The sequence below is a fragment of the Podarcis melisellensis genome (assembly GCF_964234715.1).
Source record: "Podarcis melisellensis genome assembly, chromosome: 11".
Lineage (NCBI taxonomy): Eukaryota > Metazoa > Chordata > Lepidosauria > Squamata > Lacertidae > Podarcis > Podarcis melisellensis.
In genome coordinates this window covers 62,660,629-62,680,470 of record NC_138543.1, presented here as the reverse complement: position 1 = coordinate 62,680,470, position 19,842 = coordinate 62,660,629, and the positions used below count along the sequence as shown (strand labels likewise).

The 19,842-nt window shown below is 53.1% G+C and overlaps 1 protein-coding gene across 12 annotated transcripts in view; it reads right to left on the bottom strand.

The window, feature by feature from the left end:
• UNC13B (unc-13 homolog B) overlaps nt 1–19,842 on the bottom strand; it is a 156,787-nt gene that overhangs the window by 10,045 nt on the left and 126,900 nt on the right. For 8 of the 12 annotated variants that reach the window (XM_081929483.1, XM_081929490.1, XM_081929488.1 and 5 more), the window contains 9 exons: nt 17,365–17,491; nt 11,758–11,854; nt 10,923–11,066; nt 10,638–10,715; nt 9,612–9,689; nt 8,690–8,863; nt 4,012–4,100; nt 2,824–2,967; nt 2,253–2,376 (listed from right to left, as the gene is read on the bottom strand). In XM_081929483.1, the coding sequence (XP_081785609.1) occupies nt 2,253–2,376; nt 2,824–2,967; nt 4,012–4,100; nt 8,690–8,863; nt 9,612–9,689; nt 10,638–10,715; nt 10,923–11,066; nt 11,758–11,854; nt 17,365–17,491 (1,055 nt within the window). The remainder of the gene's footprint in view (nt 1–2,252; nt 2,377–2,823; nt 2,968–4,011; nt 4,101–8,689; nt 8,864–9,611; nt 9,690–10,637; nt 10,716–10,922; nt 11,067–11,757; nt 11,855–17,364; nt 17,492–19,842) is intronic. The other 4 variants (XM_081929492.1, XM_081929486.1, XM_081929487.1 and 1 more) reach the window with 1 other exon arrangement.

The following is a 19,842-nucleotide window of genomic DNA, read 5'->3' as shown; positions in this document are numbered from 1 at the left end:
GAGGGGGAAGCGAGGCTCTTCCTCCAGCACCAAGAGGAGACCCAAGCAAAGAACCTCCTTTCCACACCCGTCTGCTGCGCTCGTGGGGAAAGGGCCAGTTGACAGCGCTCTGCTTTAGTGTTTCCAGGCCCCTTTGCACCATGAACCCCTCCCTCCCTCCCCGCACCCTGTGGCCAGGCGCATATGAGGGAACATGCAGACGTACCCCTCCAGCCTTAGCCTAGAATCAAACTGGGAATTGGGAATCCAGCTCTTGCAGAAACGGAAATATCTCGCCTGGCAGAGGCACAAGGGAACCCTGTGTAGAACCAAAACGGTGACCATGTTCCAGAAGGCCTGCAAACGCCACCTTGGGAGTCAGGATAACCCTGGGGCTGGTTGTCATTTGCTGCCAGAATGAGCTTGCTTATGTTCACCTGCTTTGAAGTTTGGAAGCCTGAGCTTGCTTTTGTATAAGACGTGATGCCTGAATGCTTTCCTGGGTGCCGACAAGTCGTGGCGACCGCTTGCCTCTTCAGGGTCTGTGCCGAGTCTGGCTCTGCAGTCGGTGTTGTACATTGGCCTGTTCTAGAGCTAGAATGGATCCCTCTGGTGTTTCTGACCTCCTCTGGTATCCCTGCACCAAACCACTTGTGCAGGCCCTCCTCCTTTGGGCCTGCGGATCAGGGCAACCCCCTCCACCCTTGGCCACCATCGCTGACTGCAGACCTTGAGGGACAGCTCAGCTCTTCCTGCCGTGGCAAACGCACCACAGAAAGACATGTGTGCCTTCCATCCACCCGCAGGCCAGTTGTGCTTCCCAGGGCACAAGATTTCGCCAGGCTCTAGGGAGCTGGCAGCCACAGCCCCTGACCCAGAGTCCGATGGGCTTCTGGCCTCCAGGCATGGAGACATCCCTCCGTTTCCACAGCACCAGAGTCGATTGGCTGAGCCGTCTCCTGACGACTGCGGCTGCCTGGTGCTCCCTCTTCAGCCTCGGGGCTCCTGGCTGCTCCTGGGACTGTGCCAAGAAGCACCAGGCCCACCCAAGCCAGGCTCCCCTGCCCTCCGGAGGGAACAGGTCTCTGACCAGGCTGCAGCACCTTTCCCTTATCATCCTTAAAGCTTTCCCTGCAGGCACAGCGTGGACACAGGGCTGCTGAAAACGGGCTTTGCAAAATGTTCCTGTTTGTTCGTGTTAATGGCTGCTACAAGGCTGGGCGAAAATTGCCCTCCCCACGCCAGGCAAGAGAGAGGAAAGATTTCAAAGAATGGCGCCACAAAGAAAGGTCTCTTGGCTGCCCCATGCAACTCTCCAGCCCCTGCACCAGTGGGTGGGGGCTTTCCTTGGCACTGCACTCAAGAAGGCAACGGGGGGCTCCTTGGAGGAACACAATGTGGCACTTGCTGCCATTGGCCATGGCAATTGGGACCCGTTTCTCTCTGGGTCCGTTCTGTTCCGCGGAGTGGGGGGTGGGCTTTGTGCAGAGAAGAGGCTGGTGGGCCATTTTCCTCCCCTTCCTGGGAGCTTCAAAGGGTTTCTGCAGCCAGCCCCCCCCCCGCTTGTCTCGCTTCCTTCTTTCTTTCTGAAAAGGCTGGTTGCCGCCTGCCGCTGGGCTTGCCCCGCAGACAGCCTGACCCAGCCATTTTCACAGCTCCGCTTAAACCTCTTCGCGGCAGGGCATGCGATAAGCGTACAAAGGCGGGCAGGGCTTCTCCTTCTGTTTCGGCAACTCACACAAGCCCACGCAGCAGCAGCAGCAGCAGGAGCGCTGATCGCTCGCAGCCTTAAAGGAAGCCCAGCCTCCAAGCTGGCTCCCCAGCTCTACTGCTTCCCCACTGCATGGGCAGAAGCAGACTCAGGGCAGCCCAGGGGGGAACAGGCTGGAGGAGGAAGCATCTCTTACGCTCAGACCTGCTCCTTCTTTCCCATCTGGTCCAAATGCCCCTGGGCTGGTTCAGATCCCCTCCCCCCCCCAGCCCTACAGCTCTGTGCTTACACTTAAAAATGTACCACCTCTGTTCTCTGTTCACCTGGGGGCTGTTGGGGGGGTGAAGGAAGGGGACAACTACAAAGACCATTGAGAGCAGCCAAGATTGGCAAAAGGCAAGAGAGGCGGTGTGACCTAGTGGTTAGAGTGGCATCCCAGGACCTGGGAGAGATCAGGGCTCAATCCCCCTCTTGGTCAGGAGGCTCTGTGAGCTGTGACTTGGGCAGCTGCTGCCTCTTTGCTTGACCTCCTTGGGGCAAAGGAGCAGGGGAAGAGGATTACCGTGTTGTCCGAGAGGGGAGGCAGCACGATGATCTTCTCCAGGGTGTTCATGACCACCCTCCAGAGATCCTTCAGCACCCGCTTCAGCACCGTCTTCTCACAGACGTCCGCAAAGAGCGTCAGGCTGCAGGGGGAGAGCAGAGGGTTCGGCTCAAGCAAGGGGACCTCAGCAGGACAAAGGGATCCCTGACTTTTCCCTGGTGGCCACAAGTGCCTGGCCAGAACCCAAGGTCCATCCAGCCTGCATTTGGTCTTCTCCAGCCGACTCCCTTGGCTGGACGCAACCAGCAGCTGCTGCCATGCCTTGAGGTCTGGCCAGGCCAACTACTATGGCTACTTCCAGCTCTTAGGGGAGCTTTTGTAATTCACTCTGGGCCGCTTCTAAAAAAAAGTCCTTCTGCCTCAGCTGGGACTGACAGAGAAACCAAGAAAGGGTGGGGGATTTTTCCGCAGAAGCAGCCCCCTCCATTTCCCAGCCCTGGGCTCAAGCTGAGGTTGCTCTTCATAGACGGCCCCCAAGAGGCCTGCGCAAACCCTCCAAATCTGTTGCGGATCCGCCTGGTGCCCTTACTTTCCATCCAGGAAGTCCATCAAGGGCCTGAGGACGTTGTCTGCATCTTGGGCCACCACATTCGGAGGGGCATTCCCCGGCCCTTTCACCTGGCAGAGGATATCCGACATCTGCTTGACGCAATCATCGATCCGTGCCTGGAAACTAGAGGCGAGAAGGGACAAGATCACTCTGGGCGCGGCAACGCGGCACTTACGGGCACCTCCCTCCCTTGCAGGCTGATGCCACCTGCTTGTGGGCAAAGTCTGCCTCTGCATGAAGGAAAACAGGGCGAGCCCTCAAAGCACAGCGCTCAGCAGCCCCCTAACATGAGCCTGGCCCACCTCACCTCAGGCAGCTCACGGGGCGGGGGATTTATGCTCCCAGAAATTCAAGCTCTCCCCTCTTCCCCCCTTGCACTTCTCAGGAGGAGGGACGTAGGGAGGATACGTGGTTATCCTTGGACGGAAGCCAGGCCAGGATGCTTCTATCTCTCCTTCCCACTGCGCTGGCAGAGCAAGGGAATGCGGGAGAAGCAGCGGAGGCGGAAAAGGAAAGTCCCCAGAGTTTAAAATGCCTCCCATATTTGGTTGCCAGCGGAGGAGATTGGCATTCACTATTAGAAGCAAATAGTTCAGGACCTAAGAGATGGGTTTGTGTGTCCCAAATCCAAGCAAGGGATTGACCCCACCCTTAAAAATTTTGGCTGGGCCCCTATAACTTGTGATCAGTTTTGATTCTGTATTCCAGAGGAGGAACCCGACTTTGCCTTGTCAATATTGAGGAGAGCACAAGGAATGCCCTTATCTCCCAGCCCTGACTAAGCGCTTGTGTGCTGATAGCAGAGCTGCTCCGAGAGAGAGCACTTTCTCTCCCTTAATGCAGCTGCAGCTTGCTAAAGCCGCCATATCGCCCTCTGAATGTTAAGAGAGAAATTGCACTCGGTCAATGAGCCGTCAAGCAAAATCTGGCACCGATAGGATCCCAAGAATATGAACTCGCGGCGGATTTCACAGTTCAGAGACTATTTCACTTTGAGCCAGGCGAGAAGTGCGTAAACGTTTCTCGGTTCTTCGGTTGCTTTCGTGCGTGAGGATTTGAGGATTAACAAAAGGGAAAGGAGCAAACTCCAGGCCTCTTTTCCATCTCGTGAAGCAGACACAGAAGGAAGGCCATCTCCCTCCGCAACCCTGGGCCGCTGGCACCCACCTGTTACCAAACACAGCACTGAGCTCATCCAGCACGTTGTTCAGCTTCACCTGCAGCTCCTTGAGGGAGTCGCTGGCTTCTGGATCCAGCTGTGGGCAGGAGGAAGGAAGGGAAGTGAGAAGCGCCAAGAGCATCTGTGCCCACTGCCTGCATTCGGACACAGAGTTCTAGATCAACGGCCGGTTGGCTAGGAGGGTGCATCTGTCGGTACTACGCTGGTGCTAGGAACTAGGAGCAAGCAACTCTGCAGCAGCGCCTGGTGGCTCCAAAAGTTCCCCCGCTTCTAGCAACATCTGGCTGGCATCAGAAAGCCCTGCCTGGCAAAGGACGCAGCAAGCGAAAGACCGTCCGCGAGGCCACGGCTCTCTGTCCCCCAGCAACTGCGGAGTTGAGGACAGTCCAGACCTGCCGAGCCAAGCCGGCAAGACTCTCTTGGTGCCAACCTGTGTGGCAAACACAAGACTTAGGTCCCGACTCAGGGCTACGCACATTCACGGGAGAATTGAGAGGGGAAAGAAAGGGGAAGGCAATGGGTGGAAGCCCATCTAGAAGGCAGCAGAGGGGAGACGCTGCCTGTCTCTGCTCCCTTCCATGCTGCAAACACGCCAAAATCCACTCAGCCACCCTGCCAGAGCCTTTGGCAAGAGAGATTCCTTAGCTACCTGTAGGCATTGCTGGTTTCTGGGCTCTGGGCCAACGACTGCCATTAAAAACAAGCACCTTTTCAAGCTGGTTTGGAGTGTCTCTCTCAACAGATGTGCTGTCAGTTCTTTCCCAGGGATTATTATTTTAAGTACACTTGTTCTGCCTTTCCATTATATTCCAGGCAGGGTGGGGACAGAGACAGGAGCCCATCCGCGGAGACAGGGCGTTGCAGCAACAAAAGGGACCCCCAATAGTTCACCCCTGGCCTCTGACTATTGCACCCCTGAGAGACGCCTGCCCACAAAAACCTCTGTTGGAGGGTGGAAGGGAAGCCAATGTTTAATGTATTGTAGGGAAATTACATATATATATAATTTCCCTACAATACATTAAACATTGGCTTCCCTTCCACCCTTCCATGGTTTCCTCCATATAACAATTACTGCTGAATATTACAATCAAACCATACCATCTTTCCCCCATCTTATTCTCAATGTAACTTTTACTATTGAATTTTCTCCAAACCTGCTAGCAATTTAACCTGCTTATGATAGTTCTTCGTATAATCTGCAAACTATTCCCAATCAGCCTTGAATACTGTTTCATCCTCGTCTCTGATTCTGCCTCCCTAAGCGACAATGTGGGTTTGCTCTTGTTTCCAGAGAGTGTTTGCGAGAGCCTAAGGCTTCTGAAGTCGAGGCCTCCAGAGCGACGGAATAAAAGCCCTGGGTGTGAAGGGCGGCTCACCAACAGCCTGCCTGTCTCCAGCTGTAAAGGAGGGCAGAGCTGCCGGATTCCGAACGGAGGGGGAGACAGACAAGGGGTTGCCATGGCAATGAGGCCGTGGCCAAACTGTGTCTCCATGGACCATAGTGGGAAGGAGGAGGATGCTTTTCGGGGCTCAGAGCTCTCGGATAAGACCCTGGGAGGGAGCGTGTTCCTTGCCCCCCAAGAAAAAGGGAAGCTGATTTCTGGTCACCTTTACCTGAGCCCATGAGAGCACTGGACTTGCTTGGACAAATTTCAAAATAGAGTTTAGAATAATAATAATAATAATAATAATAATAATAATAATAATAATAATAATAATAGTAGTTTGGCCACAATTATTGCATTTAACAGCCACCTCACCCAATGCTTTAATCCTAAATTCACACTTTGTTTCCGCGTGCAATCATATTATAACCTGATGTGTTTCCTCCCACAACTGAAACGCTTTCACTGCTTTCCTGCCAATGTACTTTGGATAAATTTTGCGAATGGGTTTCAGCCTCTGGTCAGATGATACCACAAGCCTCTCGCCCACTGGGGCAAATTAAGGACCTCTGTTTCAATCAGCAGCCATTCGAGAGCTTAACGTCACAGGGCCCCAAGATCACACACAAGCGAATGCCCTGTTGATGCTGGGACTTTGGAGACTTCTCACCTGCCCTGGAATGGGAGTGCATCTCAGGACTGGGTCAGGTGGGAGCCCCAGGCCTCCCTCCCCTCCTCCTCGTCCCAGTTGGCGTAGGAAACTGGGCTGTGACCCTGCGGCAGAAGGCAAACTCTCCCTTTCCCCGGGAGGAGGAGGAGGAGGAGGAGGATGGAGCACGCAGAGCTGGCTGCTTAAAAAAGCCTCTCAGGATTCAACCAGCTGAAGCTGGTGTGTGTCGTGCCTTATTAAGGGAGCCAGTCTCATTACTGTGTGAGCGCCGAGGGAACGGCTGCCCCCCTGGCATGAGTCACGCTGCCCAGGAACAGGCAGGCCCTGGGCAAGCGCAGCCATGAGCGAGATTCCCTCCCTCCCGGCCCCAGCATCTTTATTCCTGCTCCACAGGTATAGCCCATAGCAAGATGCAGGTGGGCAGCCAGGGAGATCATCTCTCTCTCTTTTACTTAATAACATAACATTAAATATCTCTCAACTCAGCTTCAGCCCCGCTGGCTCAAGTCAGGGAGGATGAACATCAGCTCTGCTTTAGGCTGGTCTCAACTCCCCACCTGCTCTTACACTGCTGGGGATGGGGCTGTTGTGGGATGACGTGGTTGTGCGAATGAAACACACCTAACACTAAACCACGGCTTGCCTAGCCAAAGTGCGGCTTCTCTGAATGTCCAAACCCAGCCCACCACAATAACCGTGGTTTACTTTCTGGTAACAAACCAAGATGTGATGATGTGGTTTGTAAAGGGCTCACGAACCATATTTTAACTATGGTTTTATGTTATGTCTGAAACCAAGTGTCTTAACCGACTATAGTTTGCCCACACTGGGCATGTGCTAAGCAACAGAGTCTGGAGGCAAGGGCAGCTGGGAAACAAAGGCGGCTCTGGAAAGAAGTCCTGGCTTCTCTGCTCGACTGAGAGACAACCTGTGGCTTGTTGAACAAACCATGGTTAAACTATGTGCTTATTGCATTCATTGGAAATAATACTATTTATTGATGGCTCTTACACCTTAACATGGTCCGGTGTTCATTCGGCAGGAACACAAGAGAGAGTAAGGACTGATCCACACTTACCTTTTGCCTGACATTTCCCAGGCATGAGTCTGCACTTTAAAACCGTGATTGCTTTTTCTTTTACCCTGGAGCATTCCTCGTGAAAACCTGCTCTTTAAAGATGAAACGCAAGAAGCGGCAACTGGGTGCTTCCGTGCATTTCTGTTTGCTCCAATTCCGCAGTAAAGAGCGGGTTTTCATGGGGAAACCTCTGGAGCAGGCATAGGCAAACTCGGACCTCCAGATGTTTTGGGACTACAACTCCCGTCATCCCTGACCACTGGTCCTGTTAGTGAGGGATGATGGGAGTTGTAGTCCCAAAACACCTGGAGGGTTGAGTTGGCCTATGCCTGCTCTGGAGCAAGAAAAAGAGTACTCAGACATAAAACTTTTAAAAACCCCATTCTCCTGTCCACCCACCCACCCCCTGCAAAAAACTGGGAAATGCCTGATGGAGGTCCATGGACGCTGGACCAATTGGGCCATTGGTCTGATCCAGCAGGCTATTCCCATGTCCCCCCAGTCTCAGCTGCATGGAGACTCACAACGAAAGGGTCAACACACTCACACACGACAAGCTAGATAAGGCCATCAATGACTATGACTACTCTAATTCCGGAAGGCAAGTTCCTGTAAGTGCAGGATTTGCTTTCATTTGGCAAGCCTTCCCGCTACAGAAGACCTAGAGAAAAAGCAGCAGGTGACTCATGGGAAACTCTAGATAAGCTGGGAAGGGGAAAGGCTTCGGGGAGGGAAGGGTGAAGCTCTGCACTAAAACGAGCAGCAAATGTTTCTAGCTATTTGCTCAGCTGACTAAATCCAAAAGCGGGAGAGCTACGTCATCTCAGTGGCCGACACTCGCTAGCCAGGCTGAGGAACAGCATTCTGAGTCCCTGCACGGCACACAGGCTAAGGCAAGAGGGACTGAGAATCTGCACGGAGCAGAACTTGGGATGGAGGCACCAGGGGGAAACCGCTTAAGGCACTTCAGGGACACCAAGGCCTCTTCCTAGCAGCAGTGCTGGAGACCAAAGTTGGCCAGAGGGAGCAAGAGAGACCCGATGGATGGCAACACTTTGCCCAAGGCAGCCTGGGTCTGTTCTCCGCACCCACCAATAGCCTCTGCCATCACTTCCCATTCCATGCTTTTTCCTAAGGATATTTTGCAGAGCTCTGAGCTGCTTCTTGACATGCTGCCAGGGAGAAGCCACCCCATGCCAAGGTGCCACCATGGAGTTCCCTGCCACGTGCAGAGCCTACATCTATTCAGGATCTAGGGCAGAGCTTTCCAAACTTTCCATGTCGGGGACACACTTTTTAGACAGGCATCATTTCATGACACAGGAATTCAGTTTTACAAGTAAACCGGAGGTTAAACTAACCCCTTTCCAGCCCCGGGAGGAGCGCGAGGAGCATTCACACCACACACCTACATTCTGCAGCCGACACACTAGCGTGTCGCGACACACAGTCTAGAAAGCTCTGATCTAGGAAGTCACGGCTAAGGAGGAAGTGTCTTAAGGCTAAGAGTAAGCAATATGGATTCTAACAGCCTTAGGATTCCTCGGTTCAGGATTCTGATTCTGATTCTGTTCCTGATTCTGATCCTTTTCCTGTTCCTGATTCTGTTCCTGATTCTCATCCTGATTCTGAGTCTCATCCTGATTCTGATTTTGATCCTGGTCCTTCTCCTTCTCCTTCTCCTTCTCTTCCACATTCTCAGTCTTGGAAAGCAAGGGAAAGACAGAGACAGACATGCAAAGGTTAGGCCAAGCATTCTCACAGCATTACAGAAAATCTCACAGCTTGAATCAGCGACAGAGGGGGGAAATCCTGCCTCCAGTTAAGGACAACAGGCGTTTAGGGCTTGGAAGGCATCAGGCAACACAGCTGTATCCACACAGGCCCAGCAAGCATCCAGAATAATGAGAAAGGGCACACACAGTCTGTTCAGCTGCGAAGGATGACCCAAAGCCAATTGTAGCAGCTGGAACTTGCTTCTGGAAGAAGCACATTTTCAAACCAGACTCATTCAGCAAAGTCTTTGCACATTTGCATCTCAGCTTTCAGCAACCCAGCTTCACTCAGGTTGGCCGCCACATGGCAAACCGATGGTGTGAATGTTTCAGGCCATTTATAAAGTAAGAATCAGCACATCCATACGAACCCTTTAGAAACTCAAGAGTTAGGAAACGTGTTCAACGAAGGCCGTGATCTCATCTTCCCGTCCTTCTCTGACTATGACAGGAGTAGCCAACATGTCCGTCCATCTCTCCCCCCCCTTCTGACCATTAGCCTTCAGGCTGGGCCTGGTGGGAATTATAGTTCACCACTCTGACTCTTGGTGGTGCATGATGCAATCAGGGGCAGGCCTGCAAGCTACCCATTTCTCCAGCCACAAAATCCAATCCCCAACCAGCTTACGAGGCAGCGCTGAGCCCCACCCTCAGAAGGGCTCCTCCGAGCTCTCACCTCCTTGGCCCCCATGGCTTCAAACATCTTCTCCAGCTGCACCCTCAGCTGCTGGATGTTGTTCATCAGGATGCAGGGCTGAGCAGAAGGAGAAAACACCAAAGACAGGTTACTGGTGAGACAGACAAATGCGAAGGCCACTGACTCTCTCTGCGCAAAGCCTTCAGGCCAGATACAGGCGAGGAGGCCAGGGATGGATGGATGGAGGAAGACCTTTCTTCCTCAGGAGGGAAGCGAGTTCTGCAAATTCAGTAGCCCAGCCAGCAGGAAGTGAAGGGATCTCTCTCTCCCCGCCAGTTTCCGAGAAGCCCAGTTGATGTTTGGAGCTGGAAGCCCAACAGGCAGAGAGTCTTGGAGTGAGAAACAAGTGAAATGGCTGGAGTGCCATGCCCCCACCCCCGTCCCAGACCTCATGCCCTCCCATCACTATCAGGAGTTGGAGAGAGGGAGGGGAGGGCCAGAGGGAACATTTTGTCAAGGCAGAAAGAGCACTAGCTACCGGGGAACCAATGAACGAACAAGCACGACGTTCGGGGACGGGAAGCGCCTCTCATTTTGTTACCCTTCTGTGAGCGAAGGCTGAGCAACTTTCTGCTCCTAAGCAGCAGAAAAGGGTTATGAGGCACCTCTTGCCTTGAGAACCAGGCTGCAAAAAGTGCATTCCAAGAATGCCCGTCTGCCTACAGACAACAATTTTAATATTTCAACGTCACTCACCTGACTGGGTTGCCACAGCAACTCTGGGTGGCTTCTGGCAATGTGTGTGTGTGTGTGTGTGTGTGTGTGTGTGTGTATACACACACACACACACACACACACTAAACAAATCTTGCAAGTTAAGCAAGGGCCCCTGCATGCTGGCTCCACACTAACTTGGTATCAGAGCCATCTGTGCAACGAGGTCTTGGGTGGGCAGCTATCTGCCCAAAGGCGCCTGGCCTTGAGGATATGTCTAAGAAGAGAGGGGCACGTCTTCTCCCCGTTTGTCCTCTGCGTTCTCCACCCCAACCAGGCAGAAGGACTCACCACTTTCTCCTTAGAGCAGTAGGCCTGGAAATTCCGGGAGACGATGTCTGCGTACTGCATCAGCACCTTCCCGATGGTCTGCAAGGAGACCAGAAACGTTACTGAGTGGCACAAGAGAAACATTTAATGGTTTGTCACAGCTGAATTTCATCTGGTTAAGTCTCTCTGAGGTTCTGTTTTGGCAAAAAGCCACTAACAAATGCTGCTGTTGACTGTGATGATAATTGCACCCCTTTCCCCCGGAGAACGAGGCTCCTAGAGATCCCGTGGGAGCAGGGGCATCACCTTGGCAAAGCGCCGCATGTAGCAGGCCAGGATGGCCGGGTCGGGGCATTCCAGCTTCTTGATGATTTCAAAACTCTGGTTGAGCTGGGTGAAGACATCCACCACCGAGCAGGAGAAGAGAGCATGCTCAGATGTCTGCTGGAACTGAACACAAACAAGAAACACGCAGGGTGAAGAAAGACCGGATAGCTCAAGAATCTTAATTTCAGGGTCATGGGTTTGAATGTCAATGCAGGGCAAAAGATTCCTGCACTGCAGGGGGCTGGACTCAAGGACCTTCGGGGTCTCTTCTAACTCCACGATTCTGTGATTCTACCTGGTGCCTTTGAGTTCATGCAAGCCTTTTACCATGTGAATTTTAATCTGCATTAGCATTTTAACTTTTTGTATGTTTTGTAATTTTTTTCTGGGTTTTCTTGTTTTACGTTTTGGTAAACTGCTTTGAGGTTTTGCTTCATTTTTACAATGAAGCAGTGTATATGCTTTATGAAATAAATGAATAAAACAAATACTTGCTCACTTACTGAATTGCTGTAACACTTTTCTGTTCTCTACCAAGCTTTCCACAATCCTGAAGGATACCCGTTGGCTTCCTTATTTATTAAGTTTATACACGGCAGGGCGGGAAAACACACAAGCCATACAACAATTCAAACATTGGATAACAGCACCATTGTCCAATAATCCAATAACAGCCTCATTATATCAATGCCAAATTATAACACAATTCATAATACCAATCATTCAAATACCAAATTATACAATTTAGGTGGTCCCCACATGCTAGAATTGATGGTTTGATGATTTACTTTATTTCTGTGTTCCAAAACCTTACCCCATCCTTCTTATCTCTCTCCAGAGCTCCATGCAAAAATTCCAGGGACACGTCTTCATTCTCATCCAGCCACTGCATCACAAACTGCTCAAACCACCTGAGTTGGGGAGGGAGGGAAGCCCACGTCATTTGCGTTTGCAAAGCCCTTCCCCAGCAGCCGGCCGCTCTGGGACCAAACTCGCCCAAAACTGCCCCCCAGCATTGGAAGGAGACAGAATATTCACAGGCCCTTGCCCCCCTCTTTCCCCCTCCCTCCTTCATTTCATGTCCTCTGCCTCTGTAGCACTGCAAACTGCAGGGAAGGAAAATACAGGGATTTGCATGAAGGGAGAATCCTGCTCTTGACTAAACACCCAAGGAAGGGGCAGGGACCCAAGGTCTGGATGTGGCCCCATGGGCTGTGGGCATTCTGAGTCTGCCTCACGTGTGCCAGGTATTTCTGAAACACTGACTGCACGTCTTCTTTGCCACAGCCAAGGCTATCACAGCATCCCCAGAGGCCCAGAATCGATGTAAGAGATGGGATATTGGGAAAGTGACAGAGCTGCAGATTGCAGAAAGTTATGGCGAGGCAGACAAAAGACCAGTTGGGGGGAAATTGGTCTCCATTTATGTCTCCATTTATACCCTAATAAGAGCTGATGCAGCGAGAGCTCTCTCTCCCGAGGCAGAATCTCTTTCAGAGAAAGAAGGACAGCTTGCCGTTATTCCCTCCAAGTGTGGAGAACAGAGTGACTGGCCTTCGGGTTGCTTCACTCGTTTTACCTAAATGCTGGATGATTGAATCTTTCTGTTTAGGTGCATGTCAACTAGATGGCTTCTCTCCCAAGCTTGTGTTTGTGTGTCTTCTTGCGGCAGATGACACTGCTCTGGAAAGCAGTCGAGGGATGGCACAGGCTCCCCCTCCCGCCTGCCCAGACCCAAAATCACCCTAAACTCTGTTCACATGGGCTGGATTGCCCTGGGCTGCTCCTCACCCCTCCCAGTCCAGGCACTGCTTTTCAGGATCGGTTCTTTGTCAACCAGGACTGTCTGAAGTTCCGACAGCAGCCAGAGAAGAGGCATCTTCAGGCCCCGGAGGCAGAACAAGCCACGGAAGAGGGCAGGGGGCTCTTCGTCCCCAGGAGAACAGAAACACCCGCCTGGCGCTGCGAGGCTTCTGTCTGCCTGCTTGTGTTCGTGCGGAGCCAGAGTCCGCCTCTGTCTAGAAACGTGGCTGAAACACAAGGTGCTTGCAAACAAGGGAAGGGGAGTCAACAAAGCGGCACATTGTGCGATCTTCGCAGCCGATTACGGCCCTCTCCAAACCCGCAGCTGAGTTTATACAAACGGCGCTAATTATGGGGTGCTTAAATTTGCAAAGAAAGTGAGAGACACTACGGAGGGAGCGAGAGCAAAGCCCAGAGCATGCTGGGAAGCCTGAAATAACCCTTCACACTTCAGAATAGAAAGGCACAGCCTACCCGATGCTGGGAATTGTAATTGGCACGGTGTTAAAAAGCTGGCATCGGCCCATCCGTACCGCAGCCAGCAAGTTTCCAGCAAGTTGCAAGCACCACAAAGCTCTGTTTGAATGCACACCCGGCATGGTATTTTGCAGTTGAGACATTTCACAAGAATCTGAGAAATTTGATTGCACACAAAAGTGGTCCAGGAATTAGGCACCCCGTATTGGGGCTACGAGACAAACACGCCCCCAAAATTCTGAGGCACAGCGAAGTTTTCTATTGAGACCTTCTATGCACCCCTTTAACATGTGCTGATGGCAGTAGATGCTTGTGCAGTGCCTGGGAGGCACTTGAGCCATGATTAGGACCCAGAACCAGCAGCCCTCAAACAATGCAAGAGTCCCATCCGGACTGGACAGGAACAGCCACATCAGGCCAGCAGCGGGCTGCAGATTCCCATGACAGAGGCAGCTGGAAACCTCCAGACAGAGAGCTGGGAGAGACCAGGGAGTCTTCATGGAGGAGCGCAAGGCCTGCTGGAGGGTAAGAAGGAAGGCTAGGGAATCTCTGACACCTTGGGAAAAAGCGTAAGCCTCTTGAGAGTTGCTCAAGTGCTGTAATCATAGAGTCATGTATTTGCAAAGTTGGAAGGGACACCCAAGGAACATCTAGGCAAACCCACGGCAATGCAGGAATCACAGTGAAGAATCCCTGACTGACAGGTGGCCATCCAACCTGTTTGGAAACCTCCAATGAAAGAGAGCCCATCGCCTTCCGAGGGAGTCTGTTCCAGCGCTGACCAGCTCTCACCATCAGAAATTTCTTCCTGATGTTTAGTTGGAATCTCTTCTTGGAACTTGAGGCCACTGGTTCATGTCCTCCCCTCTGGAGCAGCAGAAAAGAAGGCTGCTCCATCTTCCAGGAGGCAGCCCCTGAGATACTGGAAGATGGCTCTCGTTTCACCTCTCATTCTTCTCTTCCCACTCCCTCCACCGTTCCTGCTAAGGCTGGGCAGGCCTCCGCTGAGCCAGAAGACTATCAGGGGCTGGTGCCACCTGCTAAGGCAGTCAAGAGCAAGGCCAGCCTTTCTCGGCAGCGCTGAACACTCCCTGCGGTGCCAAGGAAAGGAAAGCGCAGCTGCAAGTGAGGAGACGCCGGGGTTGGGAGGAAGGCTCTGACGGCCCACAGGCAAAGCGAGTTCTCTGCCTGTTTGAGCACGGAGGCTGGAAGGAAGGGAAGCGAAACTGGGTGCTCTTGCCCAGCACCTTCCCCCTACTCTTTGAACCAACTGGAGTCCGCCAGCAGTGGGCAACGACGCCATCACATGTTATTTTTCCATCTCTTGCCCACGCAGAGCCCCGCTTCCAACTGTGACGAGGCTCCGGTTTGCCTTAAGTTGTTTGCTGACATTTGGAGAGAAAGCCAAAGCAGGGAAGTGTTAATATCGTCCAAATTTGATGGCGATGCAGATTATTAGGAAAGCAAGTGACTCAGCAAACGCACATGCACCAAACCCGGGATCCTGCCAGGGCTGCTGCCAAGAGGCGAGGCAAGGCTGGGGGTTGGAAGAGGCAGGAGGTGTCTGCAAACAGCCCCTGGGCTGAAATATGAGCCTGGCCCAGTGGCAGAAGGTGCTGGGAGGTGGCAGAGAAGTGCCATGGCAACAGGGCTGCCATCAAGAGGCAGTCCAGAGGGCAGCCAAGATCACACTGGCTCTCAGTGCACCCTCTGCTTAGTAATGCTTAGCATTTAGATCCGTTCTCCATCCGCAGATGGCAGGTGGCTGACTAACAGCCCAATTCGCCACACAGCCAAGGCAAAGCAGGTGACTTGGGCCAATTTAGAGCCAGGTTCCTTGCCATCCAACCACTCGGTGGGTGCAGCGTTCTCCTGGCTTTCTCGGTGGGGCAGCCTAGGCAAGTCTGGTGCACAGGGAGACAGCTCAGAAATGCGGATTTGTTATCCTCCTGAAAGCGACTGAATCATCCTTGGCGCTGGGCTCAGAGTCGGGGCTGTGTGTGGTGGAAGCCGGCAGCGGAGATTCTCATGTGGGCTAGAAACAGGAAGCGTGGAATTGGCTTGGGGAAGGGGGTAATTAGCCCTTAATAATGAGCAGGACGGAACGCGCGCCATCTCTTCTACGTGATCCGAACACTCTGCCTTTCACAGCTCAGAAACACAGAGGCACAGCGTGGCTGCCGATCCTGGCGTCTGATTCACACTCCGGAACACTTCCTTCTTCAGACTGTTTTGCAGGTCCAGGACCAGGGAGCCAACGCCTGGCTGCACCCAAGAGGTCCAGAGCATGCCGGGATTCTGATGGAGGCTCTTGCTGGCGGCTGCGCAGACTCCAAAGGCAGTTTCCACAAGACCAGAAAGGTCTGGAACCACAGTTAACAAGGCAGCATATCACACGTGACAACCTTCTTTTGTCCAGGACAAGGCCAGGAAGGAAGCCTTGCTCCAGCCCACGAGAGACTCAGGAGGTACTTTGGACCCCAATCAGGTCCAGGTTCTGCTCTAATCCACAGCCTGAAACTTCACAGCTACAGGAGCAATTCAGCCCCAGAATCAGACGCTGCATTTAATTTCTGGAGCTTTGCCAAGAAGTGCTGGCAGACTTCCAGCAAGGATGCTAACTGAGCAAACTTCTTCCTGCTCTTACGATCTCCTTCCCCTTTCTATGGCCTAGGATGGCACACAAGGAACGGCAAGGCTGCATGTGTTTGCCCTGCTTCTGACACTGCTAGCGCCGGGGGGCAGGTCTCTCCCCCTTTGCAAACATGAAGGGCTGTAGCTCAGTGCTGCATGAACAAGGGCTCTGGAGCTACAGGCACGGCTGGGATGGACTCCAGCCTGAAAGCCTGGGCAGCTGCTGCCAGTCAGAGTCAATACCACCAAGATAGATGGACCAAGGGTCTGATCTGGCCTTTTATAAGAAGGGCTGGGGAACCTTTTTGAGTGGTGCAAAAGGAAGTCTGGATGAGCCCTTGGAGGAAAGTGGGAGGGGCTGGCAAGGGCCTTTGTGGCTCTCCCCTCAAGGGAGACCTAACTGGAGACCTAAGAGAGAAAGGGGCAGAACAGAGCTGCAAGTCAATCTATTCTGCCTTGGTCAGACCCCACCGGGAATACTGCGCTCAGTTCTGGGCACCACAATTTAAGGAGGATGTTGATAAGCTGGGAGGTGTGCAGAAGAGGTCAAGCAAGATGATCAAGGGTCTGGCAACCAAGCCTGATGAGGAACGGTTGAAGGAGCTGGGTATGCTTAGCCTGGAAAAGAGGAGACTGAGAGGAGCTATGATAGCTGTCTTCAAATATCTCAAGGGCTGCCACATGGAGGGTGGAGGATGCTTGTTTTCTCCTGCCCTGGAGGGCAGGACTCGAACCCATGGCTTCAAGTTACAAGAAAGGAGATTCTGACTAAGCATCAGGAAGAACTTTCTGACAGGAAGAGCTGCTCGACAGTGGAACGGACTCCCTCCTTCCTTGGAGGTTTTAAAGCAGAGCTTGGATGGCCATTGGGTAGGGATTCTTTAGCTGAGATTCCTGCACTGCAGGGGTTGGACTAGATGGCCCTTGGGTCCCTCCCAATTCTATGATTCCATTACTCTACATCAGCTCTTCCTCTGTGGGGCCAGAGGCAACATCTGGTGCCAGAGCTGCCCCCTCAGCCTCCAGGAGAGGGACTAAGCAAGGACAGATAGCTCTGGCTTCTCCTCCCAGCTCAGAGCCCTCTGGCAGCAGACGGCCGGCCTTTGGAACTTCTTTTGTGATGCTGGGCTGAGCCCTCTAAGGTTTCTTCTTGAATGGGGTGGTGGCGGTGAACAAACACCAACAGAAATGTGTGTCTCGTTGGACAACCGAAAGAGTAAGTGGCAGAGACTGGCCTTTCCAGGAGGTAACCCCACGCCTCAGAAAGGCCTCCCTTGCACCAGGGAGCATTTTAACCTGGAGAGACAGCATCCTGCTTCACGTACCCCTAAGAGGAAGGAGGCTGAGGCCGTCGGGAAAGGGCACTGTGAGTCACACAGCCGAATCCTCCGGAGAACTTAAGGCGCCTCCGCTTTCCGAAGGGGGGAGGCAGTGGCGCAGGGGGGGGGGCAAGGGGTGTGTGCCTTGCAAGGGAGCCGGAGGTCCCAGGGTGAGCCAGGTTACTTACGCAGGGTACTCAGGTATTTTCCCGGCAAAGGCTGGCAGGCTGCAGACATACTCGTTGTAGAGCCACTTCACTTTGAAGTGCAAGTTCATGTAGTCGGCGCTTTTGCACAGCCGGTGCTTCTCGTGTTCTGTGAGGAAGGTGGAGAGAGACGAGGAGAGAGGGAGGGAGGGAGGGAGGGAGGGAGGGAGGGAGGGAGGGAGGGAGGGAGGGGGGGAGGGAGAAGGAATGAGAATGCTGTCAGGTGAGTAATTCAATCGGATCCTTTCCCAGCAACCTGCCACAAAAACAGGAGCCTCCGCACATCCGCAGGGCAGAACGCCCTGCCATACGGTGCATGTCCAAAACCCACGAAATCCCCACAACCTGGGATCCTGCTAACGATCACAGGGCATGGCAGTTCATCCGGTTGGGGCCCGGAGCTGATTTTCCACACAGCACTTCAAAAATAGATGGGAAGAATTTCTGGTTGCCATGGCAATGAGAGGAAAACAGCTTCTTAGGGCTGGTCCTCCTGCTAAGATGCTGCACATCTCCTAGAGCTGGAAGCACAAAGGAAATCCCTAGAAACAAAAGCAGCCCCCAATGCTGGAGAGTCTTCTGGAGCGCCCTCTGCCCCCCGTCTCACCCAAGCCAGCCCGGTCCTTGGGCAAACCAGAAGGAATGGGGGGGGGGCACTGGGTTTGGCCTCCTGGATTTCCAGGCTCCTCCAGCCTCTCTAAAACGAGCTTCCGAATCCAGCACATGCAGCTTCCTGAACCAGCCGGGAGAAGCAGTTGCCTGCTCCACAGAGGTCGCCAGGTCAAGTTCGAAAGGGCACAAAGCAGCCGCCTTGCTGCAGCTGGGCAGCTCTGGGTCTGGTCTGGCGCTGGATGGGAGACTAGCGGGGAACCCCATGACTTTGCCTCGAGTTTCGTTGTGGAGCAAAAGTGGGATACAAATCTAAAAGTTGAAGACAGGTTGCACTGTCCGCCTGCCCAGGTGACGAGAGAGACACTTCCCACAAGGCCATTGAGGCGCATGATGCCTCCATCTTGCCCCAGGTCAGTCGTCTCAAGCATGAGACCTTGTGCACAGATTTCTCCTCTTCTCTTTTTCCAAAGTCCCTCCTGTCCACCCCCTTCTCTGGCAGACAGCTGGGTGCTCTCCAAGTTGAGCGGCACCTTTTGCCAAGAAGTGACCCACACGCTGCAACTACAAGGTCCAGGGAGCTTCTGGTCTCTCCTCGCTGAGGGCCAGTGGCTCCTGGGCTCTTCCCCAAGGTGAAACGGACCTCCCCCAATCTTCCGCATGAGCTCAGGACAGCAGCATGGGGGGCTCCTGGCCTGTCCCCCATCCAAGCGCAGGCCAAGCCCAGGAGGCACATCCGAGGCACGGACAGATCTAACCAGCCAACTCTTTCAAGCCACCTGAGGATCTGCAGGTCCTAACTGTGTGGCTGAAGCCACTGCTTGCAAGAAACAGTCCCCCTTCCCTGCCAGGAGCAGAGCTGCACATTCTCTGGGCAATGAGGGGCAGCAAGATGTGCCACCCTCCTCTCCAGCCGATGACCCCGGCCAGGGCGCCCCCCCTCCTTCTCTTCAGCAGAAGCGGCCAGGGAAGCGTCAATGTCCTGGAATCCCCAAGGGCAGGTCGTTTGCCAGGCATGGCAAGGCCGGTCTAAGATCCCGAAAGCCCCCAGGGGAAAGGGGCTTTACTGAAAGCAAGCGCAGAGCAATTCTGTGTTCCACTTCAGACAGCAGGAGGGTTTTATTAGCACTCAAGGAAGGCAAAGGCCAGTAATTAAGACTTATTGGGGGAGAGAAAGAGAAAGAAAAGAGGTCACCTGGATACCCATCTAAGCCTGAAGGCGCGAGGAGATCCCCAGACATTTGGTTAGAGGAAGCCGCCGTCCTGAAAGCAAGAGCTCTTCTACAGAATAATTGGAGGACCAATGTACCATATTTTTCCGTGTATAAGACTAGGTTTCCCCCCTAAAAAATAATTTCCAAAATTTGGGGGCATCTTATACACCTATAGCTCTCCCTCCATTTTCTTAAGTCGGAGTTCCCCAAAATAGGGGGAATCTTATACATGGGGGTGTCTTATAGACAGAAAAATAGGGTAAATTCCATCACTAGCCTCAGTTTCATTTTAAATTATTCAGGTTTTGGTAATTGGAATAAATCCCCTGCCCACCTTTTCCTGTTCTACCAACACCAACCAGTGCCACACATCAGAAGGAGCACCCCACAGCATGGAGGGCATTCCCAAGACCCCTTGAGGGAATTCCCAGCAGCTGAAGAAGACCTTTGCATTCCTCCCCACACCTTAGGCTCAGGACATCGTTTTCACCCTTACTGCTCAGGACCACAAGACCTCTGTAGAGAACAGGAAACACTCAGGCTTTTCATCTCCTCTGCGTGCGTGATGCCCTTCGAGGCTTCCTGTAGGTTTTTCCTGGGCTCAGGCCTCTTGCTGTCTGGCTCTCCCAGCCCATCT